Raw genomic sequence first — 26,130 nt, forward strand, 5'->3', positions numbered from 1 at the left:
GCCCACTTTTCCTCACTGGGCCTGCAATAACCAGGGCAGATCTTGACGTGTACTATCAGGGCAACGCCAGACCTCAACTTGCCAGATCAGAACACTCTGGAAGTGGGGAGGAGGTCTGGGAGTCAGAAGGCCAACGCTGGAGGAAGCAGGAACACAGACCAGGGACTCAGTCTCTGACTGTAAGCCCTACCATGGTTTTTGGCTTTTTCTTTTTGCCTTCTCTATAGTTCACAAGCTTCCTTTAAAGGTTTGTTGGGGCTTAAGCTATAATACATTCTAACAATTAGCAGTATTAATAAGGGCCAAATTCAGAGTTGGCTATTTGGCCTGTGGCAAACCTGGAAACAACTGCCTAATGCCTGAATGCCACTGACTCCTCAGATGGGAACAAGCTCTCCCCACCACGGGTTATCTGATAGCCCTTGTCCCCAGGCCATAGACAAGACCAGGCAGATTCCATGTTGGATTGGTTGCTAACTGAATTCACCAAGCTTTGAAAAATACTGGCCTGCAAAAACCCAGAATGAGGGATGCTCCAAAACAGCTGATCTATAATTATACCCAGTTCTCTCCCACCTTACCTACTCTTGAGCAAAAAGACCAAAAATCAACTACTCTATCCTCCCCAGAATCCTATCCACCAAACTAATGGGAACCCGGCAATCCAGCAGAGGCCCTGGAACAGGCCATGGACCGTTGCAGGAAGAGCATATGTTAGGCCCAGAAAAGAATGTCTTGCCAGAAACATCCTCACCAGCCTCGTGGGAAGGATATATGGGGATCCCCTTTCTTTGGGGTCAGTTTTAGCAGTGGGCAGTCTACAGGTCTTGGTAGGTCTGAATTCCTTTGTGATCCACAAATAGAAGTGGGGAGGCCACGTGGCCACCAGACCAACACCACAGCTGCTGGCTACCCTCGAGAGAGAACAGACAGCAGTGACCCCCTGGAAGCAGGCAGCCCCCAGCTCTTGGCAACTGCCTTTGTCTTCTGCCTCAGATAGATGAGGAGGCTGCACTCGTGTCTCAACTCAAGAATTATTAGGGATGCTTAAAAAAGAACTTTTCCCTACTGCCAGTTATAAAAGCCAGTGAGTTGTCTTCCTGTAACCAAGAACTCAACCAGCTAACACTCTTTCCCTTCATCAGAGTGATAAGGAACCGATATTTTGGCTGCACAAGGACTTTGGGACCCTGCTTTGTGAAATTAAAATATGCCAAAATGCCATGCAGTTGATTTTTAGGTTTTAGGGCTGTGTTTTAAAACTACCATCAGAGGGGAAATGAAGATTTTGAAGGTCAGGGTGAAAATGAAATGAATAATGAAGTCACTTGGGTGCTTTTTAAAGATGCTGCATTTCATTTAAGTGTTCAGAGAAGGAAATCATCTCAAATCTGCTTTCCCATTTGTTTATCACTTCAGTGATCTAGATACATTGGGTCCCATTTCATATCCAGAAACAGAGCATCTTTAAAGTTAGAGAAATCAGTATAGCTTACTTTACCGAAAATTCACGTTCAAAATGGTGCATGCTCTACTGAAAACAGCAAAGACAGAGACAGAGACAGAGAGAGAGAGAGGGAGAGAGAGGGGGACACAAGTCATTATTCAGCTTTTAGTGTCATTTAATCAAATAGTAAGAGACAGTAAAATATTAGTTTGAATCACATGCTTATTATTCTCACTGCCAAACTAGGCTATATTTAACTGCAAAACGCACTGGTTCGTAAGCATGATTGTGACTTTTTTAGAACATGGCAAACATGCTAATAGAGCAACCAGGGAGTCATTTTCCTCTTCATACTCTTTGTTCTGTTTTTCTGAGCCACTTAGGTGCTGTTTTTGTTTACAACGCTCACTTCAGAAGACCTGTGAAGGTTCTACCCTGCCTGAAAAGTGGAATGGGTACTGGAAATGCAATTAGTTCTATTGCTAAATAAGGACAGTCTACCAAGAAGTCTACCACTTTCTTCCAACCAAGCCTTCCATAGTCTAAAATGGAGACCTGTCTTTTTAAAGTTGGGAAGAGCAGGAGCACAGGGCAGGTCTAAGGCGAGCTCCAGGCCAGGGATGAGAGGCCCCTCCCCGAAGGCAGCTGGGCTCTACAGGCTGAACTGGTCAGTGAGTGGCATTTGCTTACTTTAGGCCATGAAACCATTAAAAAGAAAAAAAGCAAGACAAACGTTCTTGTCTTCCTTTTGACTGACTGGATTCCTGGCGAAATGTGAAGGATAATGCCTTCCCTGACAGGGAATCCCAGAGTTCCTGATGAACCAATGTGCCCTACTGTCCAGAGGAAAATCCCTTTGTCTGTGGAGGGGCTGAGAAATGAGGCCCATGAGGGGCTGGGCAGACTGACCACTCACGTGGGACAGCTCTGGGAGGACGCCGGGGATACTGTCCTGTGCCACTTCCACCTGAACCAGCCCACGGCTCAAGGGAGGAGCTTACACGCTTGGGCTGGGAAGTGGGGGAGGGAGACTAAGAGGGCGGGAGAGCAGAGCCAACACACTCTTCAGAGAAACGCTGCAGGCAGAGCTGTTCATCCCAAAGATGGGAACTGCTTTGTGTATGTGTAGGTCTTTAGAAAAGGGGGCAATTCGTGGGGCGCCTGGGTGGCTCAGTCAGTTAAGCATCCGACTTCGGCTCAGGTCATCATCTCACGGCTTGTGGGTTTGAGCCCTGCATCAGGCTCTGTGCTGACAGCTCGGAGCCTGGAGCCTGTTTCAGATTCTGTGTCTCCCTCTCTCTCTCTGCCCCACCCCCACTCGCGCTCTGTCTCCCTCTGTCTCAAAAATAAATAAACATTTAAAAAATTAAAAAAAAAAAAAAGAAAGAAAAGAAAAGGGGGCAATTCTTATGGCCAGAGACATGGATTCTGAGCCTAGATTGGGTTTCAGACTTTAACCTGGCTAGACAAATTCTGGAAACTCCAACATTCTCAATAAATACATTTTTTGTGTGTGTGCCTCATTTATTCTTAACCATCCTTCCTATTATTTAAGCTTCTGGTCACTTTGTGCCCATAAGGCTCTGTTTTCCCTCCTCCAGATCTCCAGATATGAAACTTCTCTCTCTCCACTCTTTCTTACACACCGAGTTTTCTATAAATTGCCAGCTCTCTCCTCAAAATTATTACTTTAAATTATAAGCTGCAAGCATGAAGGACTAGAATTATCTTGCAGGGCATTTATAGCTTATGCTTGGTAGTACTTTACTGCTTATAAAGCTTTGTTTTTGCACGTTACCTAATACAGATTAGGAATTCCTTTAAAAGACAGCTTCAAAGAATGGAAATTACTTGTCCAAGGTCACAGCTGGGAAGTGGCAGACCCACAGCCAGGGTTTTCCGACTCCACTTTCAGGGTTCTTTTCCTGCCACTGGTCAATATTTAACAGCACCCTGCAGTGCACCCAAGGGAACAGGCACCTGATGAAAACTGGTAGGGGTAAAAGAGCAAAGACAGAAGCAAGTTTGGATCCTGGCTCTAGCACCCCCCGCTTGTGTGACCTTGGTCAAAGTCTGTCACCTCACTAGAGCCTCTGCTTCGGTGTCTTTAAAATGGAGCTATAGTAGAAACTACTCTCTTTGGATAGGAAGGTATTCATAAGGATTAAAACAACGACTGTAAATCACTTAGAACAGTGCCTAGCACAAAATAAGTGCCTACAATATGTTAGATACAATTATTAAAAACAACAATAATGTAGGGTCTCCTGCTTTACTTAGCTTTCCCAAATCCGGTGTGTATGGAGATTTGGATCTTCTAAACCACTCATTTCTATGAATACAGAGTGTAAACACGAGTTGGTGATATTTACCATGAAAAAAGTCAGGATAAAGAATTTTAAAGCTCTTGAAAGAGTGACTGTCCAGAGGTAGGGAGCATAACCTTTAGCAGAAAAGAAAGGAATGTTCTCACCGAAAATATAAGGATCCAACACAAGAGTTTTAGAGAATCCCACCCCTCGCAATGGAATCACCACCAAACTCAGGGACATATTTATCCCTCAAGAGGCTCCATGGCAGGCAGGTGCAGTAAGAAATGGGAGAGGCCCCATACTTACGCAATTGTTGGAAAGAGCTCATGAGGGTGACACTCCTTCGCTTAGAAACATCTGTCACTTCTGCTCCATACTAAAAGTAACAGGGCTTAAGAATACCCTACGCTGTCATGTATGTGCTTAAAACTGATACTTTCAGGAAGGAAGGCAATGCAGTCAAACTGAACTTGCCTACGCTGACCTATTGTTGAGCACACAGGGCCCCCAGTAGATTTACACTATGCTTGATTAGAAGGGACCGTGAGATGGTCTCCTCTTAATTCCCACATTTTTTGCCTTTGACAGATGAGGTAAACAATACCTAGACATGGAAAATGACTCATCCAAGGCGTCCCAGTAAGGAACAGTGTACCGAGGGATTACCATACACCCAGTGCTGTTCTAACCCCACACCCAGGAAATGCTCTGGAACTTTGTAATAACTCCCATAGGCAGGCACTGTCATTATCCTCACTGACACATGGGAACACCTGAAGCGCAGGGAGGCCAACAGTCTGGTTCAAGGTCCCAGAACTAGCAAGTGTTCGCCCTTCAGTTTAGGTTCCCCGGCCTGAGGTGTAGTTCCTTCCCAAGGGGCTCCCAGATTGTGTTTTTGAGATGCTACCTTGAGCAAGAATACTTTTTTTAATACTAGCCCTTGAAAGTGAAGATTTTTCCTTCCTTTCTTGAGAAAATTGCATTTGATCATAAAGCTAGAAGACCTATCCTTGACTTGGTTCCCAGGTAAGCATGCCATTTTTTTTTTTAACCATTACCTTAGCCTAGAAGTAAAGCCATATAGATTAGAGCAAATGTGATTCCAGCAACAAGACAGACAGTGCAGAGAGGCAACGAGAAAGATGAGCCCACTGGAGAAGCCTGGCCTCCTGTCCTGGAAGGAGGGGCCAGTCTAAGCAGGGGGCTGACCAGCCAGAAGATGCCACCCTAGGCTGGGAGTCTGCTCTGTCCCAGCAGAGGCCCTGAAGGCAGAGCAAGCCCAAGCAAATCCAGCAACAAGGATTTACGGAGCATCAGCCATGGGCACAGCTGCATGAAGCTACTACGTGTTTGTGGCTCCCTCATGCCTCACAGAGCACAGAAGCTTGGGACGCTGCTTGCTGGAGGACTAGATTTTCAGGGGGAGATTCTCTATTGAAGGAGGGTAAATATTGGGAGAAAAAAAAAGAAAATTACCATGGTTGGACCTCAAGGAAAGCATTTGCTTAATTATGTCTATCATTTTGGAGCTCTTGAGAGGCTCTAGAAATGCGACTCCACATGAGCTAGGTCCCTGTCTATTTGTCCCTGTAAGCCAGGGCCAACCACAGTGCCCAGCACATTTCAGCCCCTCACTAAATGCATCATAAATAATGAATAAATTCATTGTTCAAGGCCAGAAATGCTGGGTTGACAGGCAAAGGCTAGTTCTCATTTTTAAGAGATGCATTACAATAAGTGCCCAGCAGAGGTCAGAGTACAGTCTTTAGGGCTGAGTTGCTAATTTCATCAACAAAACGTTAAAGGAGATAAAGGAAAGGAGCCAGTATTTGCTGGGAACTTATCACTTGTGCCAGGCTTTGTGCTTGGGGCCTCACATATTTTTCCCTCTCGATCCTCACAACTCCCTTTCAGAATAGGTACGATCAAAATTCACAGTAACGCCCCCTACCACTCCCACTCACCTCAAGGTTTTCCAACATTGACTCTCATTACCAAAAATTCCCCCTTTTTCTTCTCTCCTTCTGAAAATTCCCTCATCTCATTCAAACCTGCTACAATATGAGATAGCTCCCATTCAAAACACAGGTAAATCAGAGGATTCATGAAAAAAAAAATCCATATAGATGGAGAATTCCCTGAGGCATTTAAAAATGAGAACTGGCAGTTAACTTCCCAGGACTATACGTAATGCATACAGTAGATGTTCAATATGATTAAAGAGACACCTTATATGTTAAAGGGTTTATGGGTTCTCACTATTCATTCTCTCCAATTTCCTTCAAATGTCTAAGGGGTATGAAATTAATATCCTTTCTTCCAGAAAATGGTTCAACATGATCTGGGCAGTGGAGCTCCAGAAATTTCTGACCAGCCTATACAACTCACCCCTACACAAGACGGAAAAGACGAGATTCTCCCTTGATCAATATTTGGGGGCTTTCTTGTAAAATCTGCTGACAAAGTCAGCCAGGGAAAAGAATGATCATTCCCACGAGCCAGGTACTTGGCTCCTCAAAACGGGTCCTGGCCCAGAGCATTCCCCAGCAAACCACCAGTAACCATCCTCGGTCAGCAAGAGGAGAGACCCACCAGCCAGAAGTAAGCTGAGTAAGAAGTTTGTACACTCTTATAGCAGAAGTTTGTAAACTATTCCCTTTATGCTTGCTTGTCATTTTCCTAAGAAGGTCAATTAGAAGTATTTGAGAGCAGATGGGTAATGCTCTTGATAGCTCCTGGGTGCTGCCTTAATCCTTGATGAACATGGAACTGTCAGCTCATAAATCAAGCCCAGGCAATGACCCTCCCTTCAGACAGCTGCAGCAACTCTTCCATGCACAGCTGACAAGCTCTGAATGGCAGAACCAGCTCCTCTGACATCGAAAACATCTGGTTCCTTTAAGAAGTGAAAAGAAATATGACTGGTTTCCCAATGTGTTTTTATGAGGCTAGCAAAATGGTCAGGGAAGAGATATTAGTTCAAATAGGAAAGAGGGAAAGAGCATCATGAGACTATTTCACGAAATTGGAGATTATTTTTATAAATATTCCCCAAGATAAATTCTTTCTACATTTTTCAAACAAAAATCATCGTAATCTGATTTAATTCACAAAGGCAAAACAAAGGCCACAAAAATATTCCCAGGACTAAACGTGTTACAGAGCAGAACAGAGCACCAACAGTTATCGGGAAATCAGAAGTTCGGTGGTTAGGTCACTCCCACACCTGGGCATCTCACCAGTTCTGCTCTGTGACCACACAGACATTGTGGCTGGGCTCCCTGAAGAGACAGCTCTGGCAGAACAAGGCGCCTGGGCAGCAGAGCAACTGTTTTGTTCAGCTCAGCATGTACCGAGGCGAGCTCTGATCAGAGGAGCCCTGCGTGAGGCTTTTCAGCAAGAGAGCTGGCTAGAAGCAGAGGGTGGCTACTGCCTCTGAAATCAACTATTCCACTCCCTGTGAAGTCTGAATTTGGAAATCTAGACCCTCAGCTCTTCCAATTTGCAGTCCCACTGCTTTCTCTGGAGGAGGCAGGTACTGTCTGACCCCTGACACGCTTGGGCCCAGGCAGGAAGAGAAAGGGCCCCATTCCTCCTCCTGCTGGGTCAGAGGATGGCAGAGGGTTACTTTGCCTCCATCACTCACCTGCTGTAGAGGGTGGAGTCGGTGATGACGGGGATGTGAGAGGTGAGCTGGCCCCAGATCCTGCTAAGAGAAAACACAGAGAAACCCTCATGGGGACAAAGACAGACACCTGGAATCTGGCCTGAGCTGGGACCCACCATTGCCTGAGAATCTGCACGTGGCTTAGTGGGTGGGCCTTATGGTAAAAGATGAGGGGGGACAGGGAATTCAGAGGCTGGACTCAGTGACCACAGGCTATCACTGCTGTGTAGGGCATGCTTCCTCCCCAGGCCACTGAAGGCTCCTTGCCACCCACTGCTCCCCATACTCTGCCTGGTTGAAAACAACTTTGAGCTGTCAACAACTTGTGCAGTTGGCTGTAGTATCTTTTCCTGACCCAGCTTCTGTCCCTGGATAATGAATGCCAAATGACAATGGCCACAAGCAATACAGGGGACAGAGAGAGACAGAGAGGGACAGAGCAGTCCAGTGGAGGCCTCTCCAAAGGAAGTGAGAGTTCCCCACAGCATCCACCTAGCAATGCTCTCTGTAGAAGTTCCATTTTATCAATTAGGTAGGGTCAGCCTATTCAGTGTGTGGGTCTCCCAGGCCTCTTCTTAGCTGAAATCCAGCAAATACCATTATTTACATTAAAACAATATGCATATTCCCCATATTCTCAAGTTCTCAGCATCTCCCCACTGCTCAGAAGTCTCCAGAGAATATCCTCCTGGCCTGACATAGAAGTGGCCCAATAAGCAGATAGAGGCTCCTACATAAGCCCTTCTGTGGCAACATGAAGGCTGCCCCCTGACACAGAGGTCCTATGGAAGGGTTAACCGAGGCTCCAGGGGTGGCTGTGATCATGTCCCTGAGAAGCCTCCAACCATCACCTCACCCACTGCCCACAGGACAGGTTGGACATGGCATGGACGCTGGGCATGAGGAAAAATGTCTGAATTAAACCGCACCTCCCTCAAGCCGAGTGGCTTTTCACTATTCACAATATGCTCTCACCACCCTGTTTAAATATGAGAGGCGTTTTACTGAAAAAGGAGGCAAAACCCAACCCTTCCTGTCTTCCCAATGCTTTGTTGTGCTAACATAGATTTTAAAGGGGAAAAGACCGAATCTGTGATTCCGGTGGGGTCTGGAGATAATGTTTACATTTCTGCCAACTGCTACTTGGCTTTCCTGAACACCTTGAGGGTGCGGTGGGGTCTTGGAGTCCTTGGAATCTCATCTGGCTGCATCCGGCCCAGAACCTTGCAGGCAGGCCGGGCCTCGGGAAGGTGGAGGACCCTGAGCCAGGCTTTCTCTGCTTGGAAAAAATTAGTTGCTGGACAGAATGTCTGTCAGACATGCTGGTTGGAGACATGAGTTTCAGCCTAATGATGACAAAGACTGGCCCATGTCTGTTGCATCAACCATGGAGAAAAGAGACCTCCAGCTCTGGAATTACCCGCCAGCCACAGCAGCTGCTGTATCTGAGAAGCAGGCCTTCATCCTCACTGGGGCTTCCCGCCTCTCCTCCCTTCTGTGGCGGCTGAACGCTACAGGCAGTGGTATCAGCACATTCTCCCCTCTTCCTGGAGTGGGTGACTTCCAGCCCAACTCTCCCAACTTCCAGCCCCTCCCACACTGCCTGTGATCTCTGGCTTTGGCTGGTCCGGTCTGGCCTTCAGGTCCTGTGCTCCCTGACAGCCATCTCCTCACTGACTGTGCAGAGACCTGAGAAGGCATGAGTTGGGAACACCCTCGATGTCCTCCCTTCCTTCTATTTTTAAATGTCTCTGCCTCTTCACCCAGCCCTCCTGGCTCCTACATCCCAGAAGAGATGGATGGGCTTCCTCCCTGGTGAGACTGACAGTTGGGGTCCTGCGGCTAACCTCTTGGCCTTCCAGCCCCCTACCATTCTCTCATACAACTTCAGCTTCTCTCTCTCTCTGCTTGGCCCTTCTCCAGCCTGAAAGTATATGCAGCTATCCCTGAACCTAACAAAACCTCCCCTTTCCTTGGCCCTCCGGGCTAAGCCAAAGCTGCTTCGGGTTAGATGAAGCCTTTCCTTCTCTATGTGGAACTCTACCTCGGATACATGCGTAAGGTGGAAGGGGGAAAAAAAAAGATTCAAAAAGTGCATAAGGTGGAAGAACTGGCAGTCTCCAAGGGATCATTTAATCTGGCTCTGATTTCCAAAGATGGAGACATTAAGGCCCAAGGCCAGCAGGGCTGGGCAAGGGGTCACCAGGAGTGACAGCTAGGACTGCCAGTCCAGGATAGTCCTCTCTGTACCACCACAGTCCTTCTGGAAGGATGCTTCTTGCCATCCCCACACACCGTTGAGTCCATTCCTTAACCCACATATGAGGGCACATCCTCCCACCATGTGGGGACTGAAGTACAGGGCAGGATTCAGGGTTGTTTCTGTTCATGCAGGTTCTACTGACAAACAGGAGGCCTTGTATTGTAAGTTGGATTGGTTTTTCAACCATGGCTAATGCTCATCTTTGGTTGATCAAGTCTCACTATCAATGAGGAGGCTGTGTTACCCCATAACCTCAGAGGATTCTTCCAGCACTTGAGTCCTGTGAGCCCTTGCATGTTGTCACAATCCTTCACTAGGGGCAAGGTTCTTCTGTTCCCTACACTGCCCAGTCTCTGGCCACCAGAAACCAAAAACGACTCCAAGTCCTGACCTTTGGGTCCTAGGGCCCCACGATAATCTTTAACCAGTTACCTGAATTATTGGAGTTGCTATATTTTGCTGAATACTCTTCACTATTTTCAACAGCAGACCGTTTTGACTTCTTTTAAAAATAAAAGAGAGATGGGGAAAAGTAAAGCATAAACACACTGAAGCTGAGAGTTAGAATACAAATATTTTCCAGGCACAAAGTTAAACTAGCTACATACAAGGTCATATCTGACCTCATAACTTAATACAGTTAAGAAGCCACAAGCCACAAACAAAGGGGGAACAAAACCAAGAAAGCTGAGTGTACTTTCTCAAGCCAGTCATTCTCCTCAATTACATTAGGCTGTAATCAGCCCAGCAAGCCAGGAAACTATATGGTCCATTTCTCTGCTGATATTATATGGCTCTTTTTTAAAAGCTGCAAACCAGTCATCTGGAACTAGTTTTAGCTTTCAAGGAGACATAGCACAAAATCTTGTCTTTAACTAAACATGCACTATTAACCTAAGAACTTTCTTCACATGTAGTCAAGAATTCACAGAGAGAATTCAGAGACATCAGGCTTACCTTTCGAGCTAAAATCTTTCTCTTTTTCCTCTCTTCTTCAGATCCATGGTGAGACTGGGCTCTTGTCAGTCTTCGATGCTGGTGAATCTTTAAGAGACCACAATTCACCACAAAGTAAGTATATCCTATGTTAATGAAAATCTCTAACAACTTTTGCCAAATCAAATTATTTGGATGAAAATTCTTTCCTTGCTCAGCCTGTCTGCCTCCAAGCTTGGGTCTGGATGTCTGGGAAAAGAGTATGCCAGAAGATGAAGACCTTTTCCATTTTTCCCCGTTCCTTCCTGCCTTTCCCTCTTCTATAGAAGACAAGTGTGGCTCCTAGCACTTTTAGAGTAAAGACCACATGTGCCCCACCACCATACTGCCTGCCCCAATCAGAAATGCTGACCACCCTTTATAGGCATGTTTGTTTTCCCCATAAGCTGATCACCTTGAGGGAAGGACTGTGAAGCATCTGGCTCTCTCACAGCATTGAGCACAGAGTCCAGTTCAGAGTGGGGATGCAAGAAATGTTTATGGAATGAACAGCCAGTCAAAAGTAAGTCACTGTGAATACTATGGCTCAGGATGTGAAAACTGAAAGATGAAAAAACAGTAAGGAACTACTAGCAATTTACCTGCTTCTGTTCTTCAATTAGTCTTTTTTCTATACATTCTTTGGCAATTCTCAATGCCTCTTTTAACTTTGTGGGAATCTGAAAGAAGAAAAAGTACATAATCCACTGAGTTAAATGGCCAGAGATGTTCTCAAGTCCTGGTTTTGATAAAGGAGCAGTTGGTTATCATGAAGGAGGGCATCTGGAATAAAATCAGTTACAAAATACCCACTTGAATACTATCCTGAACACCTCTGGCATCCCCATCATGCTTACCTCATTACCATTTTTAAGCAATATATAAAATGCACAAATAAACATGTTTCAAGTAATTCAAGTAATACTCAAGGGACTCCAAATTGCCAAAACCATCTTGAAAAAAAAAGACCAAAATTGGAAGCACCACATTTCTTGATTTCAAAATATAATACAAAACTACACAAATCAAAATAATGTTATACAGGCTTAAAGACAGATACACAAACCAAAGAGACAGAATAGCCTAGAAATAAACCCTCATGTGTACAGTCAAATGATCTTTGACTAGGGTGCCAGAAGGGGCATAGTAGAGAAAAGACAGTGTCTTCAATAAATGCTGCTGGGAAAATTGAATATCTACATGTAAAAGAATGAACCTGGACCCCTACCTTATACTATATGCAAAAATTAACTCAAAATTGGATTAACGACCTAAAAGTATAAAAGTCCAAGAACAAAAAAAAAGCTTCATGACACTGGATTTGACAGTGATTTTGGACGAGACACCAAGAGCAAAGGCAAGAAAAGCAGAGACAGACAGATGGAACTTTTTAGAAACTTCTGCACATCAAAGGAAACAATCAACAGAGTAAAAAGGAACCTATGGAATGGGAGAAAATCACTGGAAATCCTATATTTCATAAGGGATTAAGAGCCAAAATATATAAAGAACTCTTAAAACTCAACAACAACAAAAGCAACCCAACTAAAAAATGGATTTGTCACAAAAAAATAGATTACACTAGAATAAAGCTGAAAAAAAAAAAAAAGATCAGAAAATCTAAGGGGAAAAAAATGGGTCAAGGGCCTGAAGAGACATTTCTCCAAAGGTTTACAAATGGCCAACAAGTATACGAAAAGATTAATCAACACCTCTCATCATTAGAGGGCTGTAAAAGAAAACCATGATGAGATCTCACCTCATACACATAGGATGGTCACCACCAAAACCAACAGAAAATAACGAGTGTTGGCAAGGATGTGGAAAAATCGGAGTCCCACCACACTGATGGTAGGAATGTAAAATGGTGCAGCTGCTGTGGAAGACAGCATGGAGGTTCCCAAAAAACTAAAAACGGAATTACCATACGATCCAGCAATGCCACTTCTCGGTATACATATCCAAAAGAATTGAAAGCAGGATCTTAAAATTGAAAGCAAGTGCATTGCAGCATTATCCACAATAGCCAAGAGGTAAAAAATGCCTCAATGTCCACCAACAGAGGAATGGCGAAACAAAATGTGGTTAAGACACACAGTGGAATAGTATTCAGCCTTTAAAAAGAAGGAAATCCTGTCACATGCTACAACATTGATGAACCTAAAGGACATGACTGAAATAAGCCAGTCACAAAAGAACAAATACTGTGTGCTTCATATGAGGTATCTGAAATAGTCAAAGTCCTAGAAGCTGAGAGTAGAATTGTATTTGCCAAGGGCTGGGGATGGGTTAACAGGGAGTTGTTTGATGGGTCTTGGGTTTCAGTTAGCAAGATAAAAACATTCCAGGGATATGTTACACAACAAATGTAAATACAGTTAACACTACTCAACTGTACACTTATAATAAAAAATAAAAAACATATACAGCTTATTGGAACGAACACACACACACACAAATTCAAGTAATTATAATATTTTACTATTTTGTAACTTCAGAGGAATTTTCTCTGTGAAAGATTTACTTTCTAAATTTCCCAAGAGTAAACTTTTTCCTGCCAGAAGATGCTCTTAACTATAGCCTGGTACCTGGTATGCTTCTGAGCCTGTCATCTCTTAATTTATTAGTTTCTCAAGCCACAAGGAGCTCAGGCCTGGGAAACAAGACACCTGGATCACATTGAACTTTTTTGTCTCTATTATTCTTTTAAAAAATGTTTGAGTAGGTAATAGCGTTCAAAATTCAAAGATATGAAAGGGTACATACACAGTAAGAAGTCTGCCACCTAGTTCTCCTTTATGGAGGCAACCGATGTCACCAGTTTCTTGTGTCTCTTTCCAGAAAAAAAGTGCACATACAAGAAATTAACCTTGGTTTTTAAAATCACGTTGTCATTGCTGCACAGATGCTCTGATTCAGAGAAAGAACAAGGTCTAATAATAATCCTGGGCTGGACTTTCAGGGCTTGGAAGAACATGTTTATTTACAAGGCTGAATATATTTCCTGAGGAGTTTCAGTGAAGAAGAGAAGAACTTAAGAGTTTTTCTTTCCTACTTCAGATCCAAATAAGCTGTTTTTGTTGGAACTCCTCGGACTGGCAAAAAACAGGACAGAGGAAAGCTTCTTCCTCTCCTGTACAATCTCCTGATCCCATTGTTTTTCCTAAATTGAATTTAATAATAGTATTAAATTTTCTTTTAGAATATGGAGAGGAGAAAGAATCAGCCTTCATTCTACTGCCCAAAGCAAACTCAACCATGAGCACTGAGGAGAGCCAGGCCCTGAACCAGGCACTCACATAGATCATCTCAGTTGACCAAGGACAATAAACAGGTGTTACTCATCAACTGTACACACTGAGTAAACATCAACTCAAAGATTAGGCCCATAGATGACTGGATCTCAAATGGGGGTAGTCTTGACCCCTCCTCTCTCCAGGGGACACTGGACAATTTTTGGAGACCTTTTTTATTGTCACAATGTGTGGGGTGGAAGTACTGCTCACATCCAGTGGGTACAGGCCAGTGATGTTGCTTAACCTCCAACAATGCACAGGACAGCCCCCCACAGCAAACAACCATCTGGCCCAAAATGTCAAATGTCATGTCTGAGAAAACCAGCCTCAGATTAATGGCTGGTATGAAAAAAGCACAGTAAGGCATCAACCTGAGCTTTTTCTCTCCATGATACTACACAACACTGCTACTTCCCAGGATATTTCCTTCCTGCCTTTCTCTAGACACAAATATTCCTTTTTTTTTTTTTTTTTGACACAGGTATTCACACATTGTATTTTATATCCTGCTTTTTCCCCCTAAGCCCAAATAATCATTTTTCGTGCTACTACATGTCTTTATAAGTTTGACTTTTGGGGGCACCTAGATGGCTCAGTCAGTTAAGCGACTGGCTTTGGCTCAGGTCATGATCTCACAGCTCATGGGTTCAGGCCCCCACACTGGGTTCTGTGCTGACAGCCCAGAACCTGGAGCCTGCTTCAGATACTGTGTTTCCCTCTCTCTCTGCCCCTCCCCTGCTCACACTCTCTCTCAAAAATAAATAAACAGTAAATAAATAAATAAAATTTACTTTTATTAGATAAAAAACATTTTATTAAACAGATGTACCATAATTATTAAACTATTCCCTAATTGTAAAACATTATGATTGTTTTCAAATATTCACTATTATAAATACTGTACCTAAACTAAGTAAGTTTAGGTAAAATAAGTAAGTCATGGGTATATAATATACAGCATAGGGAATACAGTCAATAATATTTTAATAACTTTGTGTGGTAAAAGATGGCAACTAGACTTATCATGGGGATCATTTCATAACGTATAAAAATATCGGGCGCCTAGGTGGCTCAGTCAGTTAAGCTTGACTCTTTTGGCTCAGGTCATGATCTCACAGTTGTGACATCAAGCTCTGCATTGGGTACCATGCTGACCATGGATTTTGCTCAGGATTCTGTCTCTCCCTCTCCCTCTGTCCTCCCCTGGCTTGTGCACATGTACACTCTCTCTCTCCCTCTCTCAAAATAATAAACATTAAAAAAAAAAAAAAAAAATTCTCCCTCTGTCCCTCTCCCCTGCTCGCACTCTCTTTAAAGAAAAAAGGAAAAAAAAAGTAAAAATATCAAATCACTTTGATGTATGCAAAATAAGAGGATATGGTATGTTAACTATATGCCAATAAAAAAATATTGTACCTTCTTTTGTTCGCTTTAAAAAAGCACTAACTTGACATACAAATGGCCAACAGGTAATGAAAAGGTGCTCAACATCACTAATCATCCTGCAAATGCAAATCAAAACCACAAGAGGTATCACTTCACATCTGTTACAATGGCTATTATCAAAAAGATGAGAGAAAACTTTTAAAAAAATTTTAATGTTGATTTATTTTTGAGAGAGAGACAGAGTACAAGCAGGGGAGAGGCAGAGAGAGAGGGAGACACAGAATCTGAAGCGGGCTCCAGGCTCTGCGCTGTCAGCACAGAACTGATGCAGGGTTCAAACTCGTGAACCACAAGATCATGACCTGAGCCAAAGTCGGACGCTCAACTGACTGAGTCGCCTAGGCGCCCTGAGAAATAACAACTTTTGATGAGGATGTGCAGAAAAGAGAAACCTTGTACATTACTGGTGGAGATGTAAATTGGTACAGCCACTAGGCAAAATAGTATGGAGGTTTGTCAAAAAATTAAAAATAGAACTACCATATGATCCAGCAATTCCCCTCCTGGGTATATATCTGAAGGAAATGAAAACACTAAATTGAAAAGATATACACTCCCATGTTCACTGCAGCATTATTTACAATAGCCAACATATGGAAACAATCTAAGCGTCCATCAATGGGTGCATGGATAAAGAAAATGGGGGTGTATACAATGGAATATTACTCAACCATAAAAAAGAAGAAAGAAATCCTTCTATCTACAACAACATGAATGGAGCTTTGTGGTATTATGCTAAGTGAAATAAGTCAGAGAAAGACAAATACCATATGATCTCACCTATATGTGGAATCTAAAAACAAAACAAAACAAAACAAAACCCAAACTCATAGAGGACAGATTGTTGACAAAGAACAGACTTGCCAGGGCTGGGGAGGGGGTAGGGGGCAGATGAAATGGGTGAAGGGGCCAAAAGGTACAAATTTCCAGTTCCAGAATGAGTAAGTCATGGGATATAATGTATAGCATGGTGACTATTATTAATGTATTGTATAGTTGAGAGTTGCTGGGACTAAATCTTAAAAGTTCTCACCACAAGAAAACTATATATAGCGATAGATGTTAACTAGGGTTGGTGATCATTTCATAATGTACACAAATATCGAATCGTCATGTTCTACCTCAATAATTTTTTTAAAAGCACGAAGTTTCAAAATCAACTCATATATGTCACAAACCAAAAAAATGATACGATTTGCTTTACCTTAAACTGTGGCTTTTCAGAAGTGGTTAGTAAAACATCACTGAATAACCTGTAAAGAAAAGAAATAAAAAAAAGTTTTCATAAGCCAGGTGTCCTCTCAGATCAAAATGGAATGAGACATCTTTAGCCCATGAGGTTCCCACCACATCTCTCAGCCCTGGCCCAATCTACCAGTTTGTTCATGCTTATCAACAAACTCAAAGGAGTTTACAGGCCACCCAGGCTGACCTCGGAAAAACCTCAGAACCTCCTCCCCCACCCCCGCTGCCCCTATTCCCTAATATTAGAGGGGCTATACCAGGAAGAGACTGGGTCAGCCCTGTACTGAAGGTTATTTCCCCACCTGTGGGACAGAAGACGTCTCCTGCTATATACTAAGCAATAATGCTTTAAAAAAAATCAGTTTTGCAAATCCTTATATTATTATTTCATTATATTACTATATTTATTATATTGCAAATAATGTACACAGTAGATATTGCTAAACAGAAGAACCAATTTCCCACCCTTGCCCCCACCTCTTTTTAAACACCAGAGGAGGATAAAACTCTTTCTCTCTCCCCCTTTCCTTCTTTCCCCTGTTTACTCTCTCCCTAAAAATAAAATAAATAAGTCTTTTTAAAATATTGTGTTACTAAAAACAACAGCATGAGGAATTCTGAACTGCTTTGACTAAAACAGTTGGGAGAATTTAAATGGCTGCTTGGACAGTGCCCAAATGGCTGTACGTGATTCTTTCCTTGAGGAGTCTCCCCTTTTCTAAAAAACAGGAAGTATGTCACAAGTAGAAATGACACCGTTAACTTTTCCCCACAGTGCTCCTGGGGTGGCTCTGGAGGTGGAGACATAACTCTCCTGTCCAGGCCACAGGTCCATTTACTTCCAGAAAACATGTTTTAACTGAACATAGCTCACGCCTCTTCATATATTCAAGTATTCTTCGCAAGGCTGAAGGCCACACGGTAGAAAGACTTAAGTGAGGAAAAAGCAATTTGGATTCACTTCAGCACTGAAAGACGGGGTGGAGAATGGAAGAGCTTCGGGGGGCAGAAGGGGGGCTGCAAATGCAAACCCAAGTAAATCAACATGGATACGGGCTGTTCCCTAACCACAAATGCATTTTCCTCTACCAGTTTGTGTGAAAATTATTTTATTTCCCTAACTGGATCTATTCTTCTGTATTCACATTGCTGTTAAAGGAGGATGCTTGGGAGAGGGACATGCCAGTGTCAGCAGAATTTTAATATGTCACATTCTCAGGGCAAGGGCTTGGGCTGCTTGCCTCAGCACCAGCTTCCTTGGGGCCTAGGACGGCACCTGGGCTATAGCAGACCCTCTCTAAACACGAGGAACCTGAACTTACCACAACCTCCTCTGAGTTCTGGCTGTATGCACTTCCAGCTAAGTCCTGCCCTGTTCCCCACATTATTGTTTCCTGAGTACATGTGTTCTACAGCAAGCTGGTACAGACAAAGCACTGGGCACACTGCATGGCATGTCATGTTCACAAAAGATAAGCTGAACCAGTATTAATCATAATGAACATTTGAAAAGCACTTATTGGGGTGCCTGGGAGGCTCAGTCAGTTAAATGTCTGACTCTTGATTTCAGCTCAGGACATGACCTCACAGTTCATGGGTTCAAGCCCCAAGTCGGGCTCTGAGCTGACAAGTTTGAACGTGCTTGGGATTCTCTCTCTCTTTCTCTGCCCCTCTCCTACTCACATGTTCTCTCTCCTTCACTCTCAAAATAAATAAATCAACTTTAAAAAAAAAGAGAGAGAGAGAACTCCTTTAAAAATAAAATAAAATAAAAAGCACTTATTAAGTACCTGGCACTTTATTAGGAATCATCTCATTAAATCCTCCCAATAACCTTCTGAGGTGGGTCCTATTATCATCCTCATTTTACAGATAAGGAAACTCAGCTTCTAGACAGGAAACCTGCCAAAGGTCACCCAGGTAGAAGTGGTGAAGCTAGGTCCACCCCCATAACCCTTAGAGGTTATGTCTAAGCCTCAGACACATTCTACTTAACCATCTGCTGCCTCTCTAAGAAGGGATAGAAAATATACTGAGAGGCAAGGCCCCAAAGTACTATTTCAATTGTCTTGCTTAACTATTCATAACCCAGTTTAAGGGAGAATGCCTTCTGAGCTCTAAGCCCCTAGCACAAGGCCTGGTACATGTCAGATGTTTAATAAATGTTACTCAGGGAGCAAAGGAACAAACAAGTGCATGGGAGGCAAGAAACGTGCTACCCTCCTCTTAGAGTTGGATCCACTGAGGCCTATGACTTGTGAACCAGTCACAGCTGAGGGCCAACTGGTGTGCTGAAACAGGGCCATAAAGGACAGCGCTTGAGCAAGCCCTCTGTCAGGATTTCCTAGGTGGGGGATGCCATGGGTACACACACACAATGCTAACACCAACAGGGAGAGACACGTGTGAGAGTGTGGACATCAAAGCAGAGCCATCAGACTACGGTAGCAGAGAGGTCACGAGGAAAGGTCATGATATCATGCTGCAAGTGACCAACAGCAAGCAGGTCACTCTAACTCTGCAAGGACCACGATTGGGTATTTACTATGGTACCAAGCACCTGGGTTAGTAGGCTGGCATTTGACATAGTTATGAAGATTACAACCAAGGCATATGATTGACTTACGGCATCTGTAAGAGCCGGGAGACGGTAGGCATGCCATTTTTACAGGCTTCACAAGACAGCGTAGACTCCAACACGGCCACTTGAAATGAACAGATACACATTTTAGTTCCACAGAACATGCTGGCAAATCCACTTGGTGATGAAAAGTTTGACACCACTTCGCAACAACTGTCTGCAGGCTGATCAGGATGGTGTCAAAACTCTTCACGCACAGACAGATGGTATACACGGGGGAGGGGGATGTTGGCACCATGGATGTTACCAATGACTCAAAATAAATGGTTCAGAAACCACATGCTGACAGAAAGCTAAATATATCTCAAAGATAATTGGAGGAAGGACTCAAGATATCATTCATAAAAGTGTTTGCTCTCTTAAAAGAGAAGTAAACACCACACAGAAAGTTCTGAACTTGAAAGACATTTTGCTGCTTGTGTGCCTTTAATCAAAACCAGCACACAAAATGCCAACTGTTGATACCTCATCATCCAACACCTTGGATGATATATAAACAAAAGCAGCCAGACTTTTCTACTCACAGGTCACTGTTGAGTTTCAGCTGTTCAAACTCAACACAAAGTCGTCTCAGGGCCTGTTCTTTTGAACCACCTCATTTGACACAGAACTAGCACTTGGTGGAGGCTTAGCTTGCAGATCTTGAAGACTTGGGGGTCCAGGAGCTACCCTGCCCTCCCTTCTCAGTGCTCTAGCAGTGAGTTCTGAGCTGGCTGTGGAGGGCATGAAAGGGTCCCTGGATGAGTGTGCATCAGTTCCTACATCCCTCTCCCAAAGGTGTCTCCCACCTGGCCTCGGACTCTCCTCAGTCCCCTCAGTAATGCTGGAAGAACTCCTGGATCCAATTTTCCAGGCATCTGTCTACCTGCCTACCCCTCCTCACGCTCGTCCTGCCAGGCTTTTATTTATAAGAGGCCCAGCCCCTGGTTCTCTTGTTCCCTGCAGGTCCCACTTCGGCCTCAGTCTGGCTCCCAACACCTGCCCTAGTCGAAAGGCTGCCTTCAATTTGCCTGCTCCTGGTTTCTGCTTTTCTATCAGACTCAGTCCAGCCATACTTCTTTTTACAACCTACTTTCAAAATTCTAAAAACAGTTACAAAACATCTCCTGAGGTTTCAGATAGCCTGACAAATGGACAAGCCATCTGAATTTTTAGTGAAGTGCATGTAAATAAATTGCTCAGACTTTGTTGACTTTTAAATTGGATTTGATTGACTGTGGAGCATGCCAACTTCCTCTGGGTCCTTCCTGGACTCTGGAAAGGGGGTGAGTAACTCTGCAGACTACCAGGGCCCAGAAGACTCCTTCAAACCCCATACTAACCCACAGCCATAGACGGTGCAGGAGGGAAGGAGTCTACAGGCACTGAGTCTGGCGGTCGTCCATAAGTCATTTCATACAGTAAGTGGCCAAAGCAGTGGACGTCCACACTTTCCAATGTCTGTGGAAGACAAGACAGCAGCAGCGTGGTCATCCTTCAGTTTGGGTTTGTGAATTCCAATGCTCCTTTCCTACACTTCCACTGAGAAACATGGCCCAGGGGCAACTCCACCCACAACTGGTAGTGAAAACACAACTCCAAAGCATTTTGCAAAAGCTCACAAGGCATTACTTTGACTCAAGATCTTGGTCCTACTCCACTGTTTTCCAGTCAGCGATTCTACATCTCTCCGTGTCCCATCTACCATTTCAACAAGGCTCTTGGAGGTACAGTGATGCTCTGTAGGAGGAAGAGGGCTAAGAGGCATGGCCTACCCTGCCTGTACCTCTCACTGCTTAGTGCATATTTCTTACATGGGCAGATCATGGGTCCTGCATGGGGGCAATTTATACCAAAAAATGAACTTGCTGTTTTGTTACTTTTAGCAACTTACATTGATTTTCCTGAACTGTGAGAAATAGGATCGGTAGAAGGAAGGAAGGCCCAATAAAGAATTCTCAAGGTCTAGCAGCCGGCAAGTGTCACCATCTAGCATCACATTGGAGGCATGCAGATGCCCATAAGGGAATCCCTTGTCATGTAGAAACTTTAGTACCTATTAAAAAATATGTATAGGTTACATTTTCTCCCCCAATTCATTCAGCTATGAGACAGGTTAAATTTGTATTTTAAGTCAATACATTGTGAAACAAAACCAAAGAGGTCACTGAGGAGATTCCTAAAGAAAAATGCCACTTCCATCCATTTCTTTGGAGAAGGGGATGATGCTGAATGCTTTCCAGCTATGAGACACAACAATAAGCTCCCTCATTTCCAAACAACAGAGGAGCAGTCTGCATGTACTTGGGGTTAACACCTTTGGTGCCAAAAAGCTCTACTTTAAGCACTTTCTGATCTCAACGGGCCAGCTCTTTTCAGGCCACAGTCTTGATCCTCCTGCACAGATGAGTAAAGCTATCATGTCAGGGCATCGGCCAAAGTTATTCAGGAAAAGAGGTTGAGCTGAAGACATCTCTAGACCAATCTCTTCTCAGAATATACTGGGCTGTTTATTAACAGAAACATATGACCGGCTCCCACAGAAAGAAGCAAACTTTTCCTGCCATTTAATAAACAGTGGCTCATCCAGTAATCCAGATCCCTAGATAAACCCCCACAAAGACCTTGTGAACTAGAGCAGTGCTAGCCAAAGGGGGTGCCCAGGGCAATCTACTGAGGACTGGAAGAAAATGATACAACTTCTCCCTTTTCCCTTCCTTCCTTCCTTCCTTCCTTCCTTTGGAGCACGCACGCATGTCAGCAGGGTTGGGGCAGAGAGAGGGAGAGAGAAAGAATCCCAAGCAGGCTCTGTACTGTCACCATGGAGCCTGACACAGGGTTCAAACCCACAAACTGTGAGATCATGACCTGAGCCAAAATCAAGAGTCGGACCACTGAGCCACTCAGGTGCCACTTTAACTTCTCCTTCTTCTTGTTTTGTTTTTAATCTCCTTCTTTCCTAACTTATAATGTACAACATATATTAGTAGTAGGGTACGCATATAATAGTTAAATATATGTAACATCGGCGGGGGGTGGGGTGGGGTTATGTTTAAATTATTTTCACTGATAGGGTCTCACAATCCAAGGAGCCTGGAGAACACTGATGTAGAAAGAAAACGGGAAAGCCTTTTCATGCTAGTTACACTTATGCAAGGGAGCCATACGGTTACATATTGACAAAACAAAACCAACAATATTGGCACAAAGATAAAGATCAACCAAACATAACACAAAAGTTGGTATCTGCACAGTAAAGTTCTTAAAAATCAGACACTAAATTCCAATAGCTAAGCTTTGGTAATTTTGTAGATCTAAACTGCTGTCTTAGGTCTGAAATATTTGCTTTTTGGGATAAAATGGGACAATGCCATCAGTTTATAAGTGATCAGACAACTTAAACTATTTTGGATGTTGCCTAAGAACTTTCCCAAAAGAATACAGTAAACTGGATGAAATTCCAATGCAGCTTAAACAAATATTAAATACCTCTTACCTCTAATATTTGCCGCCCATATGTTTTTATTTGCTGGAGTTCAAGGCCCTGGATCTTCTTAGGATTGCAGTACTTCTTTAGGAATGGGTCTTTTGGTTTTGCCTTTGGAAAAGAACAAAGAGCACATAAGAAAGCAGCAGAGGGTTTACATTCTGCACACAGCCTCCTGGAACAGGGAGGAGTCTGAGCAGCTGGTGGTGCCTGATGAGATCAGCTCACAGGAGGTGGTTTTTTAAAATACAAGGGTCTGTACAGTTGATAGAAAGAAGCTGACCTGGGTTCCATCCCTTCTCTAGTCCAGTGAAGATCAAACAGGTCTTGACCTTGGCAGACCCCAAAGTCCTATTTTCCAACTTTCCTGAGATACTGCAGTATTGCTTTCTTAAGTGAAAGACACAAACTTCAAAACTGACCTAAGAAAGCAGCCTACAATGTAATGGACCTAAGCATTGTGTGTCCAACCTTCTTCCATGTGGGGAAAGGAATGCTCTTTAACCAGACTGGGTAGTTTTATTGCTAAAGTCAAAATAGATTCCAAATAAAATCAAAATTAAAATAAAGCCCCCAGGGCCTAACTTCTGGAAACTTAAAGCTCAAGTATCAACAACAGGTTCTGAAGGGACTTGAGAAAGTCCTTATGACCATGAACTTGCACAAGTACCTTGTAGATCAGGTCCTTCAAAGTTCCTTTTTCATTAAACATCCTAATAAGCAATGCTGAGGATTCATTAGCTGTGGCAAAGGTGACCCGATAGATGTAAGGGTGCTGCCAAAACAAGAAAGAAATTCACGATTATTCACATCAGTGTCTAGGTCCTTTGAGATAAGAATCTGGTTACATAGAGACAAGTACCATTTCAGCTGTGTAGTTGCACATAAATGTGGGGATGTCCCTGAATACATGGCATTTTCTTACAAGATGACCAACTAGCACCTCGTTCTTTATTTTTTTTAATGTTTATTTATTTGGAGAGAGACAGAGCGTGAGGGGAGAGGGGCAGAGAGAGGGGGAGAGTGAAAATCCCAAGCAGGCTCCCCGCTGTCAGCACGGAGTCCCATGCAGGGCTCGATCTCACCCCAAGCCGAAATCAAGAGTCAGACGCTTAAGCGACTGAGCCACCTGGGTGCACCTGGTTCTTTAGATGAGAGAAGGAACATAAACAAAGGGAGGTGGCTAACCGGCACGGTGAGCTCTACATGTGAAGGTATCTGCCTGGGTATGCACATTCTCAGAACCCAGGCAAAAGGGTGGAAGAAAGAGAAAGTCTGAGTTTGGGGGACAGTGGTTTTAATATTCTGCTGCTGTAAACTGGTAAAGACTATAGCCAAATCCTAGAACAGCCAAGTGAGGACCAGGGTAAATGTGTCTTTATTCACAGCTTTGCCTAACATTTCACACTGCTGTTCGGTACCACGCCAGGGAATGTAAAAGCCAGAAAACAAGCAAAAGCAGCATCCTTTGGCATCTTAAGCCCTTATCAAAAGCAGCTTGCAAGAATCTTCCGATCCTTCTACTGGAGTGTGCAATAGGACGATTCACAGGGTATTCCTGAGATGGAGACACTGCGTCAACCAAGTGGGGTGAAGAGTGAGACAAATTATTTAATGACTGAAAGGAAAGTCCTCGTATGACCTGGAATTTTGGTTACATGAACAAAGTGGCTTCAGACAGATATTACAATATCCATTAGCTCAAAGGAATAACATTAAAATTTAAACCCTTAGGAGCTGAGCTGTGCAAGGAATCGGGAGGCAGGGGTTGAGTGGGGTGGGGATGGAAGGGTGCGTCCAAAAAATACAGTAACTGATCATGAAGTTTCTCCTGATCATCACATCAAAATGATTGATGTTGACACTCTAACAGCTTTATTGAAATATAACCGCACATACCATTAAAATTCATCTATTTACAGTGCACAAGTCAATGGTTTTCAGTAGATTCAGAGCTGTACAAACTACCACACAACCTAATTTTAGAACATTTTCATCACCCCAAAAAGGAACCCAATGAATAAAATAAAAATCTTTGAGTCCATACGATATAAACAGAGGGGAGAATAGGAAGCTCTTCCTTAGAGTGCCAACTCATAAACCTAAGAAGAATGATGAAGTTGGAAAATCTCAATGAGGCTAAAACTAGTGGATTTGGTAACAACAGGATATTTATACAGTCTCAAAATATCTCCTTTATTAATTCTTATCATCTTATGAAAATAATTAAGGATGGGTACAAATGTTTAGCCTGAATTGTTCACTGTGGCTTTTTTTTTAAAATAAGAACAAAAATCTGGAAGTGGTCCAAATGTCTAGTATAAGATTAGCTGAATAAACTGAAGTAAAGCCAACGAGAATTCTATGGAGCCAGAATAATGATGTTATACTATATGTATTCAACATAAAAGATGCGCATGGTATACCATTAACCAAAAAATCAGGTTTTAAAATAATACGTATATAATTTTTCAAAAATAACCATATAAAGCTCTAGAAAAGCAACAACTACACATTTTGGTTCATGCTTCTGGTTGGTTGGGATTACAAGTGAGTTTTATTTTATTTTTGCTTTTCCATGTTTTCTGACTTTCCACAATTTTAATATGCACCACTTATCTGTACTACCTCCTTTTAAAAAACCACAACCATTAAAAGAAATTTGGAGGGGCGTCTGGGTGGCTCAGTTGGTTAAGTGTCCAACTTCGGCTCAAGTCGTCGTGATCTCACAGTTCATGGGTTCAAGCCCTGCCTGAGGCTCTGTGCTGACAGCTCAGAACTTAGAGCCTGCTTCGGATTCTGTGACTCCATCTCTCCCTCTGCTCCTCCCCTGTTCGTGTACTCATTCTCTAAATAAATAAATAAATAAATAAATAAATGTATGTATGTTGAAAACCAAAATTTAAAAAAAAAAAAATGGAATTGAATGCTGAGAGCCTGTGTCACACAACTAATCGCACTCAAAGACCACAGCATTTTTCTTGGCTACATATCACACTTCATTAAAAGCTTGGTTTTGCTAGCCTGACAAGACCTTCTATCTTCAAAAACGAACTTGCCAACCCAACTAGACAGGTCAGCATAATTGTGCTCATGAATGACTCAGTCTAGGGTCCTACATCCTCATGCAGACCACAGATAAATAACATCAATACTAACTCAATGTTCTGGCCAGATTAGTCTTTTCCTGAAGACATTCTGCATATATTCTGAAACATATTGATGTGTTTTTTTCCACTAAAGGCCTTGGATCAAAATGTACATTAGCATAAACAATACCAGGCACTCCTAAAGGCCAACTATTTGGCCTGTGAGAATAGTGACTCAGACAGCAAAAGAGCTCTTGTACTTCCCCGTACCCAGCCTATCTAA

General features: G+C 43.2%; 1 protein-coding gene across 13 annotated transcripts in view; it reads right to left on the reverse strand.

The window, feature by feature from the left end:
* The window catches only part of PXK (PX domain containing serine/threonine kinase like), a 73,958-nt gene that overhangs the window by 3,629 nt on the left and 44,199 nt on the right, over positions 1-26,130 (reverse strand). For 4 of the 13 annotated variants that reach the window (XM_027039079.2, XM_027039093.2, XM_053219169.1 and 1 more), the window contains 10 exons: positions 23,429-23,533; positions 22,768-22,869; positions 21,166-21,327; positions 20,615-20,732; positions 19,278-19,356; positions 16,611-16,659; positions 11,267-11,344; positions 10,647-10,733; positions 10,122-10,191; positions 7,406-7,468 (listed from right to left, as the gene is read on the reverse strand). In XM_027039079.2, the coding sequence (XP_026894880.1) occupies positions 7,406-7,468; positions 10,122-10,191; positions 10,647-10,733; positions 11,267-11,344; positions 16,611-16,659; positions 19,278-19,356; positions 20,615-20,732; positions 21,166-21,327; positions 22,768-22,869; positions 23,429-23,533 (913 nt within the window). The other 9 variants (XM_027039080.2, XM_027039095.2, XM_027039084.2 and 6 more) reach the window with 8 other exon arrangements.

Source organism: Acinonyx jubatus, chromosome A2, assembly GCF_027475565.1.
Source record: "Acinonyx jubatus isolate Ajub_Pintada_27869175 chromosome A2, VMU_Ajub_asm_v1.0, whole genome shotgun sequence".
NCBI lineage: Eukaryota > Metazoa > Chordata > Mammalia > Carnivora > Felidae > Acinonyx > Acinonyx jubatus.